We start from the raw sequence: 18,647 nt of genomic DNA, 5'->3' as shown, positions 1-18,647 counted from the left end.
AAATATCAAATCAACACCATGTGGTGTCATTTTTGAATTAACACCAGTACAGTGTCAAAATAACACCAGGTACAGTGTCAAATTAACACCACGAAGTGTCAGGTGAACACTTTTCAACACCATCACAGTGCATTTTTAACACCTGTGGGTGTGGTCCTTTATTGAAGTTTGATCGGTGTTAGATTTAACACCCGTGGTGTTAAATCTAACACCGATGATTTTACAGTGTAGGTTTAATGATGTTTTCAAGCATGAGGATTTAACTACAAATATTTTCCCTTCCATTTCAAAATGAGGATGCTTAATCATCTGATTTTTTTTTGTTCATTCTAATGTTTGCTGGTGTGTGTGTGTGTGTGTGTGTGTGTGTTATTTTTTTGTTTTTTGTTTTCGTTTTTTGTCTGGTTCTTCAAATCGTAGGACATTCGAGAGTCGTCGGGGCCGGGGCACCCAGCACTTCGCGCACTGAGTTACATTGGCTGCGTAGTGTCCATTGTATGTCTGGTTGTGGCCTTGGCTACGTATCTCGCCAACAAGTAAGAATCAAGTATAAAACTTTGTAGGCCTTTCAGATGACAGAACTTGTACCACTTATATCACTTGGTAACTCTTTTTTTTCATATCGGGTTGTCGTCAAGGTCAACACGAGGTTCGAACAGGCTGTTAAAATATCAAACTTTGATATATGTATAGATATCGGTATCCCGTATTATGGCCGCCAATCCACATTTTTATTCACTTTTTCATCTCCAGCAAGTCAGTGTCCATTTTGAAGCCTTTTTCCATAGCACCTGCCTTGAATAGTTTCACGGTAGGACCTATTATGGTTCGTTTTTCCCCTTCTCATAGCAAGTAGGTAGTTCAATTCAATTGTTCAATTCAATAGTTCAATTGTTTATGTACATTTGTTTAGGTATCCACATTACATGGCTTTCTAGGCTAAAACCTTTATTTAAACTATGTTTTCTCATTCCCAGAGAGCTTCGAGGAAAGCAGTCCCATCGTGTGTTCATGTGCCTGTGCGTCACGTTGATTGGACTTTACGTCACTTACCTCATCATGAGCTCTCTAGACTCTGAACAGAGCAGGGCAAATCCTACCGCTTGTGGCGCCCTAGCCGGACTGGTCCAATTCTTCATGTTGTCATCCATTGCTTGGATGGGCGTTGAGGGCTACAACACGTATCTCATCATTGTCCAAGTCTTCAACACCTACGTGCCAAATTTCCTGCAGAAGGCGGCTCTAGCAGCATGGGGTACAGAGTCATTATACAGTCAGGAAGGATTTTCCTTCTTAATCTTGACAAAATATTTCAGCACGTAAGGATTTCCTTAGGGTTATTTTCTGTTTCTTTCAGTAAAATTCGTACGGAAGTTTTACCAAAATTTGAACAGAATCGACTATAAGTTTGTCGATCGGAGTAAAACCTTTGGGACTTCGGAGTAAAACCTTTGGGACTTTGATGGGAGAGAGCAACGAGTGTGTGCCTGGGCCCCGTTTCATACAGAGTTAATATGATATTGATAGCAACTCTTGCTGGAATGGCAATTGTCATGACAACGACAAGAATCCAGCTTCCTGATTGGCTGTTGCTATTGGAAGTTGCCACTCCAGCAAGAGTTGCCATCCTAACCATCTTTTATGAAATGTGGCCCTTATGTGTTAGGTGGTTTTCATTCCACTTAATTGCATTACCTTTTCTCGTATAGTTCTATGTCTCCACCACGAAGTGTCGCACGTTGCATTAGGTTTTCGGGGTTTGTCGGTATAACTCCGTCTGTCCTTTCCGTCCGTAATTGATTTTGTGAACAGCGTTGAGGAATGGTCATAAGGTCAAATTCTAACATTTTATTTCCCTCTACTTCTACAATGCCTGAAGATTTTTCTAAATGAAGTTTTGCGTATGTATGAATTACCAGGTAAACATTCTCTAGAGAAAGTTTAAGCAATGGAATCAGATGTCAAAGGTCAAGTAAAAATGCTACAATTTATTTTTTTTTCCAAATCTTGGAAATGGCTAAATGTATCTTCGTGTAACAAACTCATATGTATTGACTCTCTTGGGAAGTTTTGCGCGATGACATCAAAGGTCAAGGGTCAAAGGTCGTTCTAAAATACTAAAAATTCGCTACTTACTGGTGAACTTACAGTATTTTCGTAATACAGCTTAATGCACCTTAAAACAATATTCAACGTATACGCCCAATTAAATTTGGTATTAACATGCAATAGTACTGCATAATGATTTTAGGAAAATATTTGTTTCATGGGATCAATGAAGTGTAAAAGAAAATGTTAGTATGTCACTAAAATTACGTTAAAAAGGAAAAGCAAAAAATGAGAAAGTGCTAGAATGTCAATATTCTTTTGTCCATGTTATGAAGACAGCTCAAAGTATTTGCCAATCATGTAAAACCATCGTCTCATATTGACAAGATATTCTATAGACCTAATTAGGAAAATAATGCGATATAGCGGAAGCAAACCAGTCGCATAGAGACATTTTTAGTTTTTTGTTCCATCACATTTACACAGGGATTCCAGCGTTGGTAGTCATCGTAAATGGCGCAATTGCAAGAGACAAATACACCAGGCATACAGTGTAAGTACATAAAAGATGTTGAGATTTTTGTATTTTGCTTTATATTTTCATGATCGTGGGCCCGAGAATTCTTAATAGGTAATAGAATTGCTCCATAATTCCGCCACTCAGTTCAACAGACCATGACATTGATACAGAAGACATATTGTGTAATGGAAAACGAGGACATCCAATCAAATCATCACTCAAACTGCAAAAAAAAAGCGTCATCCATATACCAGGAGACCTTCAAGGACGCAGATAATGACCTTATTATACATTTTCTTTATGTCGTTTGTGCCCATAAGATAATAAAATGAATAAAGGCCTGTAAGGGAGGCAATTTGGCAATACTTTGGTTAAAGGAAACAAGAGCGAAAATTTCCAAACCTCAGTAAAGGATACAGAAGGTTTAGCTATAACAATATTCTCCCAGTGAGAGTTAGTGTAAGGCATTTTTTGTTTTGTTCTTTGGCTTCAGTGGAAGCTGCAGTATCAGACGTTCGCCAGTACAGAGGTTAGATTTGCAGATGAGATTTGCATAAGAAAAATCACGACTAACATATCGCTCGTTGACGCACGGTTCGAAAACATAGCAATACAAAAATGTCTTCTTTATTCTGGTCATTCAGATGCTTTCCAGACCTGTGGTCGCAAGTAGGCGGTCTTCTCATCCCAGTGGCGGTCATCTTGCTTATCAACGTCATCATCTTCATCCTGGTCATCCGCCAGTTGGCGCTCTCCGCCAATGTGGGCGGAAAGGTCAAGAAAGACAAGCAGGCTGAGCGTCGCGAAACCATCGAACGCGTTCAGAACGCAATCACCATTTTGGTGCTGCTCGGTCTCACCTGGGTAACTGGATACCTTCTTCTGATTGACGGTATCCGTGACGTCGTCCAAGCCTTGTTCATTTTGTTCAACTCTTTCCAGGGCCTCTTCATCTTTCTAGTCTACTGCGTGCGCAAGCCGGTCGTGCGCAAACAGTGGGGATTGGCTTGCGGCATTGGCAGGGACGCTTCCGTGGACGGAAGTAGTCCCGGGTCACGCAAAGTCAGCACGGCCTCTGCCTTGAGCTCTTCTCTTACAACTGGGCTTTTCAAAACTCGCAAAAATGATGGCAAATATAAAGGACACAGTGCTCTTTCAGATTCTAGTCACAAAGAAGGTATGACACAGTCAACCAGTGAAAATGTGTTACAATGGTATAACAATCCCATTGTTATGCACAAGGGAAAAGACCCAAAATATGAGAACGTTAATGTTTAGTGTGTCCGTACTTCTTAAAGACAACCTATTGAAACCATTAAGATCCATAGATGAGTCTATGCCGTGATTGTCTTGAAAGAATTTCTTTGCGTAGCTGTACTCCTATAGGTCTTGGTCCTTTAGTATTAATAGAGACTTCTTTCTACTTTCACGAATTGCTTTGATGGGGGCGGGGGTGGAGAAGGAAATTGTTATACACTGTACTGCATTTTCATGACATGTGGAGATAGGACATACTTTGACGACGATCGAGGTGAATTCTGGAACCTTCAAAAATTGATTTTTTTTTAAGATTCTAGAATCATCTTTATTTGATTTGATTCAATTCAATTGACATTTATTTGCATTTATTCAACAAAAATTGAAACAAAATAAAAAGTATGCAGTACTCAATTATCATGTAAGCACTTTGTAAGAAATACAATAAGGCAGAATTCAATGAAACATACATGTAATTCATTCTGCAACAACAGAATATATACTTTCTACAGCCTGGCCTAGGTATAGTAATAGAGCTTGCGTCTAGGAATTTTGAAAGTACATAATGGGGAAAAAAGAGTGTAAGGAAATAAATATGCAAATGTTTGTTCTGTTAGATTAAAATTAGATAACAATTTAGGAACACATTTAAAAGTACATCTTGTGTAGTATACTAAGCTTTTAAGATGATTACAAAACAAGATGAGTGAAAAGAGATGATTATATAAATTTTCAATTGATATCGTTATCACATGAAGTCATGAGTTATAACACTTCTCCGTAGATCGTAATGGGTGTTTGTAAATTTGTACAATGTATTACTGATTAGATCGTTATTGAAAGACTCTAAGACGGCTTAATGACTGCAGAATTAATGTTCTTCTGTTCTTCCACCGAAACTACTATTTTCAAGTGTGGAGTTTGCTGTGTATGAGTCTAGTGCCACCAGTACATAATGAGTGTATTGTATTCCCTGCTGGAAAGAACACAGTGTCCCACAATGTTTTCACAGTGTGTTTACAGTGGGTTCTCGACTATGTGCAAACACTCGAATTTAATAGTGTAAAAATGATTTCACACTGTGTTGTGGTTTTTCACAGGGAGTTCACATTAAAATGTTCTGTTTCACACTGAATTAATGATTCATAATTTGTTCACAATGTTAAAAACGCTTGAATCTAACAGTGTGAAGGTACACGGTATTTCACACTGAATTTGCCATAATGGTACCACTGTGTTCTTTCCAATTATACAGAATGTGTATAGATACCTCTCGGTGCAGTAGGCTCGCGGACGCCGTGGCGTTGTGTACTGATGGAGATTAAATGTTGGTCTTTTAGTCTTTTAATTACTGTTATTTTTATGTGTGTTAGTTTTTCTTTTGTTTTTCTTTTTAGTGTCTTAATATATAAAGCTTATTGGCTGCTTTGTTGCTGCTGATATGGTAACTACATGTAGTTCACAAATGCTGTAAGAAATAATCCAGGATAGTGGAAAGTAAGATGCAATCATTGAGGTCTACATAAAAAACAAAGAAAACCGTGCGTATTGTACTCAGAATTTACCACTACAGTAATTTATTGTTGCCGCAAAGAATATGGGCCGCTATGCACGCATATATATCAATGTGTTATTCCTTTGCTGTTTACCACCAGTACTATCGTATCGCAATGCGTAATTTACTCGAACAGAATTGCCCGTCAGCGAATGATAATGTGCACCGAAGCGTACCCTCACATCGGCATGGTTCGGTTCCACTTGAGATTCTTCGGCTGCGAGCGTGCTGCTCATATTACTAGTAAAAGCTGTACACAATTCACTGCGGCGATTCCCGAATATATCCGAGTCGGGCCAACTTTTGCGATGCAACTAGCGCTATAGACCGGCTCTCTAACGTTGCGCAGAATTCAGCCATTCCTCATATACATTGTCATTGAAATAGCCTAATATTTGCACAAGTATGGGCAATTTTGTGGATTTGCTCATGCCTGAGTTTATATTGTTCATCAGAAGATATGTGAAACTATAAAAAAGTGATGTTTTTATCAGAAGGAATAAAACATTGCTACAGTGGAATTAATTACTTCCCTTCATGTATTCTTTGTAAACCAGAGATTGTCATTGTCTAGTTTCGTGTCTTGTTTTTTGAGAATGTGTTGATGCGGCAAATGCTGAGAAGCAACCTATGATGTGCAGCATGATGAATACTGTATAACTGTGTGCGGTGGGAACCTATATAAATCAGACACTTGAGAGAGTTGGTGCCCGTGGATGCTTAGGGTGTGCGGGATAACGACTGAGTGCATCTGCAGATATGAAATGGGTCGACTATTGATGCATAATAATGGAACATATGCAAAGTCAAAAATCAATTTCTTTGCTGAACAAAATTCGTATCCGTTCGTGGGGGATCCCGGAGGAACAATGATTAAGTTATAGAATGCTAGGAAAGAGGAAACAGACTGCAATCAAGCTGCGTCTTTCATGACGCCGATTTGAAAGGTCTCAACGATATTGCCCCCTTCTGCGCATCAATTGCCAAACTCAATTTACCTCGGTAGACAGCCTACTCCCAAACGGCCACACGATGGCGCACTTTTCTGAAAAGGGGGGAGGGGGGCACAACTAATATTTCTGGTGCCACTTCCGGGTTTCATTTCATTTTTTTTTCTTTTTATTTCTTTGTTTTTAACGAAATATAAAGGGGTGCGCCGGTTGCGCCCCCCTCTGACCACCACAGGTATAGATCACCCTGACCAATACAACGCTGAAATTCATCGGGCTTTTGGGGCGAAGCTACCCATCTACCTGGCTTGTATAATGGCCACATATACTTGCCAGCAGTTCAAATTAGGGTTATGAGAATGGGTCAGTTGGTGTAATACACAAACAAGCAGTCAGTTATCATCACATTTTGCTAACGTTATCAACTGTTTAGCTCACGAGCACTCCAAACGCAAGGCTTGTTCTACCAGTTGGTCCTAGCTATAGGACAGACCCAGGCCGTATTATCGGCCGTATCATCGGCCATATCATCGGCCGTTCCTCGCACTGACTGTCATCTCCTGAGCTGACGCCCAGCTATCATACGATTTATGAAGGGTGCATTGTGCTTCAAATATAAAACCTGAATATTCATTCTATATACAGAAGTTTCGCCCAGTGTTTGCCATCTCAATTCCACCCATGGGGACAACAACTCGTCTTTGACACCAGTCAAACAAACAAACAAAAAATCAAACGAACAAACAAGCAAAACAAAACACAAACACAAACACAAGTTATAATGACTATCCATGTAGTTTTGATAGTTATGTTATGAAGATTTTGATCATAAAACATGTTAAACGTCAGTTTAATTGGTTTTACAGTAAGCCATCATCGGATGGAGCAAAACAAAAACATTCTGATCTTTTGTTTGTCTTTAGCAGATTTAATTTCAAAGTCTCACATTGGAAAAATGGAGTTAAGGCCTATTATTGCGATTAAATTCCTTATTGTTTTTTGTGCCTCAGGTTTCGTAACAAAAGTAACAAACATCCGGCGCCTCGATATTTTTCTTTGTGTTCCCACAGAAGACAAATATTTTCAGTGCATTATTTTAGATTTGTTTAAGAATCTACTAACAAAAAAAAAAAAAAATCCGGTGAGTAAAAAAAGGCACAATTCGATTCCACACTTCTAGACTAATAGTTGTAATGAAACCCTTAAAGGAACAGGTCAAGCGCGTCGCTCCTCTCAGCGAGACAAAGAAAAAAAAAATACTATAGACGGTTTATTTGCATGCGAAGTTCTCTGGCTAGACGTATGACAGACATCTTTTGCTTTACAGGACAAGATCTATTGAGCCACGTGATTGTCGCAGTTTGTAATTTGCCTCTGTAATTCAGTTCCTTGAGTCCTTGATGATTGCAAATATTTGTTGGGTTTTTTTTTTTTCATGAGGATAAGTCTCTAATCCGAATGTATACCTATCAAAGAATGATTCATGTTGATCGACAATGGAGTCTAAAGGCATTGTCAATGAAAGTTACGTGAAGGAATGTAACAGCTTTTCATAGTTTTCGCGCAACTTTATAAATCGGCTTTGTCACAAGTGATTAAAAGTGGAGGTATCATTTGTCTAATAAAGTCAGTTATATACCGCACCGCATCGACAATTTATTTTTTGTTCATTGCATGATATACTGAATATCATGTACCTCCTATTGATTCCACTAGGTTGTATATTCGCCACCTTTAAGATTTGGTGCTCTCTTATTGCCATTTGTTTCCTTTGTTTGCAAGTGTCTTGTCGTGTATCAGTCATTTTCTGTCATTTTTCAAACTTATATGTGACAAGTTGGCGTCATGTGTTATGTGAGAAGGGGACTCTTAAAGGTATAGTATAGCATTGGTTGAGATGGGGCTTCAGGTTTTCAATTTTTTTATGACATAATAAGATTCCCTTTATAAGATATGAAAAACATAATTTTAAGAGGAATTCAAGGTTTATTCAATAAAAATCGGCTTTGAAACGATTGAGATATCCAAAAACAAGAGGTCCTAATAAAAGATGGGACCAACCTTTAAGTAGGACCAATTTGTTTACTGTTTTCATATCTCAGCTGTTTCAATATCGATTTTCATCAAATAAACTTTGAATAACATATCCCTCTTTTTATGCTCTTTAACATAAAGTGCCTTCTAAATATCGCGGGAGAAAAATATAAATCAAAATCCTCTATATCTCAACCAAAACTATACCATTCCTATAAGGGAAAATCACCAGAGTATAGCTTTTATGCCTGTATGCCTGACCATTTTTTTTTCTATTCTTAATTTCTCCTGTCAGTCTGGATGTTTGGGAGCAATTATACCAGACTACGTCTGAACTAGCAATTATACTACTTGTTCAAGTATGCATACTAGATAAGATTTAAGCATTGTCAATAACTATAAAGATTTCCCAGTTTTAGATCCCACACGTTCCAAGTTTGACATGTGTTTTTGTAACCCTGTAAGAGATCTGAATGCTGGAATCACATCGCACCTACGCTCAATATCCAGAAGGAGAAGAAACAATCATGGGCGAATCGAGAAATAAAATATATCATAATATAAACTCAGTTTTTAGCAATAACCAGTTTGCATAGTTTATGATGGACCTACTAGACGAAGAACTGTGCTTAAACGAAGTGAGCATACACTCCTTGTTTAAATCACCTCATTCATTGCTGCTAGGCGTGTACAGTGACCCTAACTATCCGTTTTGGACCTCATGAAACCAGGAGAAACAACTTAACGCCGGTGTGTAATCCTTGCAGAGAATTGTGGACTGAGATCTTTAATAGCCAGATTACTCCCAATACCATAGAAATATAGTAAGCGAATAAACTGTATCTGAAACAAGTCAAATGCTAGGAATAATCCAGTCTCCTCTGGATACTTGCCTTTCATCTCAAATATTCGTTCGAATTTAGGACTGGATCGCAAAAAACGTGGGTGACAGCTCACATAAAGTGTTAACTTTGTCTTTTCAGGCTGCATTTACTGTTTACAGTCAGAGCCAAACGTGGCAGATGTCTGACGTTATGAAATGTGAACGAAGCAAAAGCTAAAAAGAAAGAATATTTAGATTTACAACATATTATACAAGAGAATGATTATCTATTTGAAGACAAGAGATCCATCAGCGGCATGGTAATAAAGAATCAGAGATTCAGCACCCACGGACAACCACGAGACAATTCTCATTGTAAGATTCCACTCTTTGAATCTGATATTGATGTATTGATGACTAAGCAAATTTCAGACTGACTTTTATCAGCCATTACATTTTTTAATCTCCTTCCCCTTACCCCCCCCCCCCCCATGCACCGCCACACTTGACGTCCAAAGAACAACTGCAAACAAACAAAGATACAAGTAACAATCAAATACCAGCTTTCCTATAGATACATACAAAGGAAGATGCCAATTATTTAATTCCTTATGAGACAAAGTGTGGAGTGCAGAGAATTTTCAAGGCTATTTATATAACATCATTGGATAAATTAGGTTGAATTAATGTTCTTGTAAACCCATCTAATCCGATAGTCCATGGGCCAGGCCAGATATTGGTACCACCTGAGGTGGCAAAACTTTTTTGGTGTCATTTTGTTTGTCGGGCATAGATATGCTTGTCAAGCTATGATAGCATTTCCAAATGAGTAGCTTAGTCAAAATAAATGAATTTTTAACAATTTGGTCTTGTTGTTATATCCCTATACTTCTGCATCGAAACTAACCGCTATACAAAGAAGAGTACTGTTTTCTGTATGTTCCATAGAGCTGTAAAATGCAGCTCTATGTTCACAGGTGTTCTGTTGTAAACGCGGTGCGCTTAGTCTTTATTCAAGGCAGCGAAGGGAATATCCAAAGGTTATGAAGTCCACAGCGCTTAGTCTTTATTCTAGACGGCGAAGGGAATATCCAGAGCTTATGATACAGTGTATATCCTTTTATCTAAAAACAACAACAAAACAAAAGCAATTTCTCGTGAATTTTACCGTATTTATCAATTATTTATCATCTTCCGGCAAAAACGCTACGGTGAAAACACTGACACGACGCCAGTGTCGCTTTATTGTCATCCAACAATAAATGATAATGCAAAAACAATGTACCAGTACACTACAATACATTATAATGAATAATATTGTAAATAAACAGAGTGCTAAAACTGATGTATTTTTTGAGAGGGTAGTATACGTATAGATAATCCCTTTTATGAGGAACTTTAGATATGATAACGGTACATTGGTCTAAATAAAGACTAAGCGCACCGCGTGACAGCTGTGGACATCATAACCCTTTGGATATTCCCTTCGCTGCCTTGAATAAAGACTAAGCGCACCGCGTTTACAACAGAACGCCTGTGGACATACGGAAGACAGTGCTCTTCTTTGTACAGCGGTTAGTTTCGATTCAGAAGTATAGGGATATAAAAACGAGACCAAATTGGTTTAAAAAATCATTTATTATGACTAAGCTACTCATTTGGAAATGCTATTATAGCTTGATAAGCATATCTATGCCCGACAAACAAACTGACACCAAAAAGGTTTTGCCACCTCAGGTGGTACCAACAACCCATTTTTCTGGTCTTGGCCCATGGACTACGAAGTGTAAATCACAAATTTTGCCAAACTTTTTCGCTGAAGCAATATAGTTGCCATATCACACATGGAGAGGAGAAGGCATGGCAAAACACACTCCGATCAAAATAGGAAAGGGTCCTCAAATAATTAACTTACCTCGCTATTTTTCAATGAATCGGTTATGTAATATGATGCTGTCCTACATGCCTACAAAATGGCATAGTGGGCAGTAAGTAAGTAGGTATTCATTTATGATGTGTGATAGGAATGACATGATCGCAACATTTCAATCATAAACGGTCTACTGTATGGATGTGGGACCTCGTCTACATCCGTGAATCATGATTATCTGTGGATACCCTGGGTGGTATTCTGAAAATCTTCCTAAGTTTCTTCCTAAGTTTCAGAAACTTAGGAAGTGCCTAGGAAAGACAAAATTGGTATTCTGAAATGTCTTCCTAGGCACTTCTTAATGCAAATTAAGCCATCCTTATCCCCACCCACGTCCTTTCCTAAGCCAATACGAAATGCCGTATCATAAGGAACTAACCAATGTCTGCCAATGACAATCGCATATTACTAACCCTGCGTTCAGACGATCCCCCGCTGCGAGGGGAATCTCCCGTTTGCCAGGACATCCCCCGGCAATCCCATCGTGTGGACGCTCGGTGGGACATTCCCCTGTCCCCCGGAAAGCTTGTCGAGCCCGGCAACAAATTCTGGTGGGGGACAAAGCGCGCAGCTCATGCAGCTGTTTTTCTCCTAAGTGCGCATGCTCAAAATGCCATTTTGTACGCGTATACGGTGCCTAGCCGTGATTTGTCCCCCGTTCACCGGGGGATATCAAGACACGTGTGGACGGTCGATCGTAAAAAAGATACAATCTCTCTACGCGCTCCCCGCGAAGAGGGGGATCGTCTGAACGCCGGGTATGACGTAGGGTCAAATACACGAGTGCGCGGCATGTCCCCTTTCTCACGCTCATTTCGCGCATCAAAGTACATGTGCGCGCAATGACTGACAAGCGTGCCTATCACGATGCTTGCAGTTTGCTATTCTTAACAACGTACATTGTACTTAGGACAGGGGTGGAGCTTTCCTAAATACTTTCCTAAAATTCTTTCCTAAGTGCATTCTAGAATACCAACTTCTTCCTAAGTCAGAAATTTGCATATTCCCGCCCCCTTCCTAAGTTTCTTCCTAAGTCTACTTAGGAAGAAACTTAGGAAGATTTTCAGAATACCACTTAGGAAAAAATCCTGACTTAGGAAGAAATTTCTTCCTAGGAAGGATTTCAGAATACCACCCAGGGTGTGTAGTGTGTGAGGGTCTGAGGAAAGTCGTTCGAATGGAGTGCCACTGTTGATGGTGCACATCAAGGTACCAAACTTTGATTTCATCTTTGGTAATTTACCTTTATTAAGATAACAGACTTTCGTTAAAGGGATGGTACAGTATCGGTTGAGATGGAGTTTGAGATTTCCACCCTTTTTTGATGACTATCCTATCCTTTGAGATAAAGAGAAACCTCTCACAAAATATGAAAGATCATTTTATTACAAGCGAGATTCAGTGTTGATTTGGTGAACATTAGTTTGAAATGGCTGAGACAGCCAAAGTAAAGCCATCCTAAAGATGTAACCCACCTTTTAGGAGGATCACTTTGTTTTACTTTGTTTTTGGATACCTCAGCCATTTCAAAACCGATTTTCATCAAACAAATGTGGAATTTCTCTTAGAGTTTGAGGCTTCTTAACATTTCATAAAGTGGTTTCTGAATATCTCGCAAAAAGATAAAAGCTGCAATTCTGACCTCAACCAATACAATACCATCCCTTTAATCGTACTGTTGGTAAAGATATTATGTTTGCTCAGTCCAATGACTGAGATTCACCGATGATTATACCTTAGAACTGAAAACTATAGACGCTTTTTCAACAAATTGCATCCAGTCTGCACTGGATGATTATGATAAAGTACAAAATACACAAACAAGGATAATTAATAAAAACTGAGCCATTTGCATGGGTGCTACTCTGACCATGGACATACATGTCCATGCTCTGACGAACGTGATGTCTATAGTGCGACGCCACTGACACGGGGTGCACGTTACGAGTCCGACACCTATGATTCATACAGCCCACGAGCGCGACACTATAGGTAAATAAAGCCCATGGGTCCGACACTGGGCAAACAAGGCCCACGAGTCCGACATTGTAGGCAGAATGAACCCATTTGAGTTCGACAACATGATATAGGCAAATTCAATATATCACGAGGTGCTACATTAATCAATGCACCCAATGTCTGTCTCGTGGGACTTATTTTGCCAAGTGTTGGACACGTGGGCCTATTATAGTTTCAGACCCATGGGTCTGTTTTGCCTAGCGTCGGATTCGTGGACCTTGCCTGCATACTGTTGGACTCATGGGCCTTATTTGCCCATAGTGTCGAGCTTATTGGCCGTATGACGCGTTGGTTATTTATGATTCATATACACCGTTTTTTCAATGTCGAGCTTGTTGGCCGTAGACTGCGTGGTGGGTGTCGGGCTCGTACGTGGGCTGACTCACTTCAACGTAACCCTTACTTCATTAGACATCACGTTAAGATGTGTACTTGTATCGACACCAGAATCTTATAGGTATCATAGTGCAGTCAAACTCGATATACAGTTGCCCTGCTGTAAAAGAGAAGAAAAGGTGTCGAAGAAAACTCTGGAGTGCCGCATTGTCGTTTCATCATTTTGTTCAGAATGCGTTATGATCGGATTCAGCAGGAATTATTGAGGGAACGCAGGGTTATTGAAAAGGTACCGTCTCAATGGTTCCCATGAGAGCGTTGGGGCGGAATCATTGTAGATACCAATCTTCATATCTATCAAGAGAACATGTGAATTGTAGTTTTACATGGATAGTTTTGTAGGAAAGAAATCTAAAGCTTAATCTTGTGAGACCCCAGAAGATACGGTTAACTTTACTTTCTGACGTCACAATCAGTCATGTCATCAAGATGCATAACCAGAAGGATGCTTTGTAGTTGACTATGTCGGGTGGCCATATAAGGTGAATGTTAAACCTACCGAGGCAAAAAATGTAGCTTCATATTAAAGGGACTGTACAGTACTGGTTGAGGTGAGGATTCAGGTTTATATACATTTTTGGTGAGATAATGAGAAACCCCTTACAAAATATGAGAGATCATGTAATTTCAAGAAGGATTCAATGTTTATTTGATTAAAATTGGCCATGGGATGGCTGAGATATCCAACAAAAAAAAAGCGATCCTAATAGAATTGACTGGCCACGACTTTTATTGGGATCTCTTTGTTTTTCATTGTTTTTAGATGTTTCAATCATTTCAAAACCGATTTTCATCAAATAAACTTTTGATTCCCCTTGGAATTGTATCCCTTTTACATTTCATAGAGCCGTTTCTAAGTATCTCACAAAACGCTGAATCCTCATCTCAACCAGTAATGTACAGTCCCTTCAAACTTGTGAAGATCCAAGTAGAAAACAACGTGACACGTTTGGCATAATCATGGGTGGATCCAGGAATTCCGTAAAGGGGAGGCACCTTTACAAAATTAAAGGGGGGGGGGAGGTGCACGCAATCCCCCCATTGTTTTGTTTATTTCTTTTGTTTTAACAAAAAAAAAAAGAGGGGGCGCGCGCCCGGTGCACCCCCTCTGGATCCCCCATTGATAACATGGACAATGAAAGGAATGCACTTTGCAAACCCCTTAGATTGCCTGACTTCACGTACTTTAACATTTCGACGAATAATGGTGTCTAGATTAAACAAGGTTATGCTTTCAGTCGTTATAAATAAGCACACTTTGATGACAAAAGGCATAATTATTCATTCAATCCCTTATACAAGACAGGAAGGCCAAAGTTCACGTTGCTGTAAACAATACAATTCTGGGAGTTGCAGTCTGCGGAACAAAAATTGTAAGCTGCTATTGATATTCAAATGACACGACTTAAAAGACGAGGCACATGAAAGTCTTTCTACTGATAGAAGAGTCATGAATTCCATTTACATTGTCAGCTATACAATAGTGACAGTCTCGTCCAGGTTCTAATGTTGCATACAAATATATCAATAGCAAAAAAAAAAAAAAAAAATTGCCATAATTTTTAAATGCTTTTCAGACAGTTCTTCATCTTCAGTAATTCATTCAAAGAGGAAGTAACTCAGCAAGTGTGCTCTATACTTCACATTCAATTCAACTTTTATTTCCATCTACCAAAATAATGCATGATACATAGTATGAATTTGTCAAATTGTTATGGAGCAACTGGAAAGAAAAAAGAAATACAGATCTTGTAATATGATACAAAATATATATGTACAAAGAATGATATATCGGGAAAACAATGCACAATATGCAATAGGAACAAAGAATAAATAAAACAACGGAAAAGAGTCATCTGCTTGAACTAAAGCTTTGAAAACGTAGACCACTCCAAAATAAAAACAACAATGTTCAAATGACATGCATATCAAACATTGATGTTCCATTAAAATATTTGGAATTGAGATATCTGATGCTAATAATGCATTTGATCATAAACAGCACAAAAATATGAACATACGCTAACATAATAATGTATAATGGTACGGACACTTCATTACGCCGTGTGTACCACGAAAAATGGCGATGAATACACGTGGTGTATGGTGTCCCACTGAAGAAAAAGAAAAAGAATACGTAAGGAAACGCATGCACTATAAAGAAGACTTTGGCTTTGATTACACCATGATACTGAAAATTGAATGTTGAAGGCTGATGTAACAAAACAAGTCAGGAGGAATGCAATATTTAATTGAATTTAATTGAATTGAATTTACTATCATCCGCAAATATGAATGTGGAAATGTGTTCCACCAGAAGACCAGCGTTACATACAAGAAATATACACAATTATTCAATTCAGAATAGCATAAGCGTATTATAATACACTGCAAAGGACGTAGATAAACAATACTCGTTTTACTATTGGTTGTTCCAGAAACTTGTAATATTATTGTAATATTCAGAATACATCTTACATAAATAATGTGACTCAATTGGGTATATCAAATAAGTCTTTTATGCGTAAATGTTGTTTCCCATCTTATGCAGGCTTTCAATTGCAGTTACAGAGAGAGAGAGAGAGAGAGAGAGAGAGAGAGAGAGAGAGAGAGAGAGAGTTGGAGAGGGAGAGAGAGAGGGAGATCCGGGAAGGTTTTTGAGGATTTTTGTGCTGCTCAGTGTTGTGTTTTTTTTTTTTATAGGTCAGGCGTCATTTACTCAGAAGGTGTATTAGTCATCCGTAACGGGGATTTCCCTGAGCGTTTGTTTCCCAAGATTCGTTCCACTCAACCACGTCCACTTCAGGCACTGAGGGTTGTTTCATTGTCCGCACTCCCACGCACACATACACCTACACTTAACACACGAAGAGGGTGGGGAGGGAGAAAGGATGTAAACTCCCTTATTCCAAAGTTCGATTACACTCTGAGTATAGGCCTACTTATAGAGGAATTAAAGGGATGGTACAGCAATGGTGGAGATGAGAATTGGGATTTTAACTTTTTGCAAGACACCAAGAAAACACTTATATGAAATAGTACCAAGCATACCATTTTAAGAGGAATTCAAAGTTCATTTGATTAAAATCGGGTGTGGAATGACTGAAACATCCAAAAACAAAGTAAATCAAAGCGATTGTAATAAAAGGTGGGTCCCACAGTTTGTTAGAATCACTCTGTTTTGGATATCTCAGCCATTTTAAAACCAATTTTCATCAAATAAACCCTGAATTCCTCATGAAATTACATGCTCTTTCATATTTCATAAGAGGTTTCTCATTATCTCACCAAAAAAAAAAAAGAAAAACGAGAGATTGTAATTTGTCATCACTGACAAATTAAGGTGATCCGATTTTTTTTTTATCAATGATCCGAGTACTGATCGCAATAGGCATGACCATACAAGTTTCATCTGTGTTTAGAGACATTGGCCGTGTGATGTTTGGATTCTCATTTAGCAAAGGGAGTCATATCTGCCATGTTTGGTACCAAATTCTGTATACACTATAACGAAGAAACAGCAGCAAGTACATATGACCTTTGACCCACCTTTGCACTCCCAAGATGGCATCTGATGAAATAGTGGTTATTTTGTAAAATGATTCTTGCGACATCGTCTATACATGTGAAAAATATGGGAAAGATAGGACAGGTATTCACCAAGATACAAGATGAAACATTTATGACCTTTGACCCTAATTTACATACCCAAGATGTTGGCCGATTAAGTAGTTGTTATTTTATGAAATAATGTACGTGACATGAACTAAACATGTGCAAAATATAGGGGTGATAGGGTTTTTTTTTTTTCTTGAGTTATTGCAAAGAAAGTAGCAGAAAGAAAGAAATATCTCAATACATAGAAGATAAGCTTTGATTTCAACCAAGTTTTTTAACGTGATCCCGACGTCGTATGAAAAACAAAGGGCACATTAGCGATAGCGCAAAGTCTTAGCTACAATATATTAAAATCTGGGAGAAAGTCACCGAAGGGTAAGTGAGCTAGTGCTCGATAAAGACAATCATGTCAATTTTCACATCTAGAGAAATTCCCTCCCGTAGAGATAACACGTCATAGCGAAAATACAGAAAGAAGTACATATGGCCTTTGACCCCAATTTGCACAGACAAGATGGCATCTGAGCAAAAAGTGATTATTTTGTGAAATGATCCTTGTAACATGGTCTTTGTGTGTGCAAAATATGGGAAAAATAGGACATGTATTCACCAAGATACAGGATGAAACATCTATGACCATTGACCCTAATTTACATACCCAAGATGGGGTCTGATCAAGTAGTTGTTATTTTATGAAATAATGTTCGTGACATGAACTAAATATGAGCGAAATATGGTGGTGATAGGGTATATTTTTCTTGAGTTATTGCACATAAAGTTGCAAAAGAAAGAAATATTTCAATACATCGAAGATAAACTTTAATTTCAACCAAGTTTTTTCACGTGATCTCGACATGGTATGAAAAAACGAAGGGCACACCCACGATAGCCCTACGTCTCAGCTACAACATATTAAAATCTTAGAGAAATTCACAGAAGCATAAGTGAGCTGGTGCTCGATAAAGATAGTCATGTCAATTTTCATTTCCATAAAAATTGCACTCCCATAGAGATTACACGTAAACTGGTCAAATTTGACAAGGTTACCTTCAATCCATTTTTTCGAGGTGATGTCGTCATCTAATCAAAATTGTGTAATTACACTAATGAAAGAACATTTCATAAGCTACAACATATTAAAATTTGGGCGAAAATTAGCTAAGGATAAGTGAGATACGCTCGAGTAAACTTGAAATTTGATGACGTCATTTTAAAAATTTACTTTTTTTACTTTATTAAGAAATTTGATATCTTTTAATCATTTTGTCAGCGTAGCCAGCCCATGAAATGATATGTACAACTCACCAGCTTTGAGAATATGTAAAGAAAATGGGGGGTCACCGTCCATCCTGACGAGTAAAATCCGATTTAAAATTGGCGTTTTTTTTTGGCATAGTTGCACTGTGTATCCCCATTGACGCACGCGCGGAATTTTGAATTTGACGGGCCCGTATGACGTCATATTGAATCGGATCGACTTGAAACTTGGTAGAAAT

General features: G+C 38.5%; 1 protein-coding gene across 1 annotated transcript in view; it reads left to right on the top strand.

Moving 5' to 3' along the window:
- The window catches only part of LOC139741507 (adhesion G-protein coupled receptor G2-like), a 34,004-nt gene that overhangs the window by 9,842 nt on the left and 5,515 nt on the right, over positions 1-18,647 (top strand). Inside the window, exons 9-12 of the mRNA XM_071652090.1 lie at positions 421-536; positions 978-1,255; positions 2,536-2,602; positions 3,214-3,746. Coding sequence (XP_071508191.1) covers positions 421-536; positions 978-1,255; positions 2,536-2,602; positions 3,214-3,746 — 994 coding nt within the window. The remainder of the gene's footprint in view (positions 1-420; positions 537-977; positions 1,256-2,535; positions 2,603-3,213; positions 3,747-18,647) is intronic.

The sequence above is a fragment of the Diadema antillarum genome, unplaced genomic scaffold, assembly GCF_040938485.1.
Source record: "Diadema antillarum isolate AM-2024a unplaced genomic scaffold, OU_Dant_1.0 seq00000932_RagTag, whole genome shotgun sequence".
NCBI lineage: Eukaryota > Metazoa > Echinodermata > Echinoidea > Diadematoida > Diadematidae > Diadema > Diadema antillarum.
The sequence above is the reverse complement of the archived record's forward strand: the minus strand, read 5'-3'. Positions and strand labels throughout refer to the sequence as shown.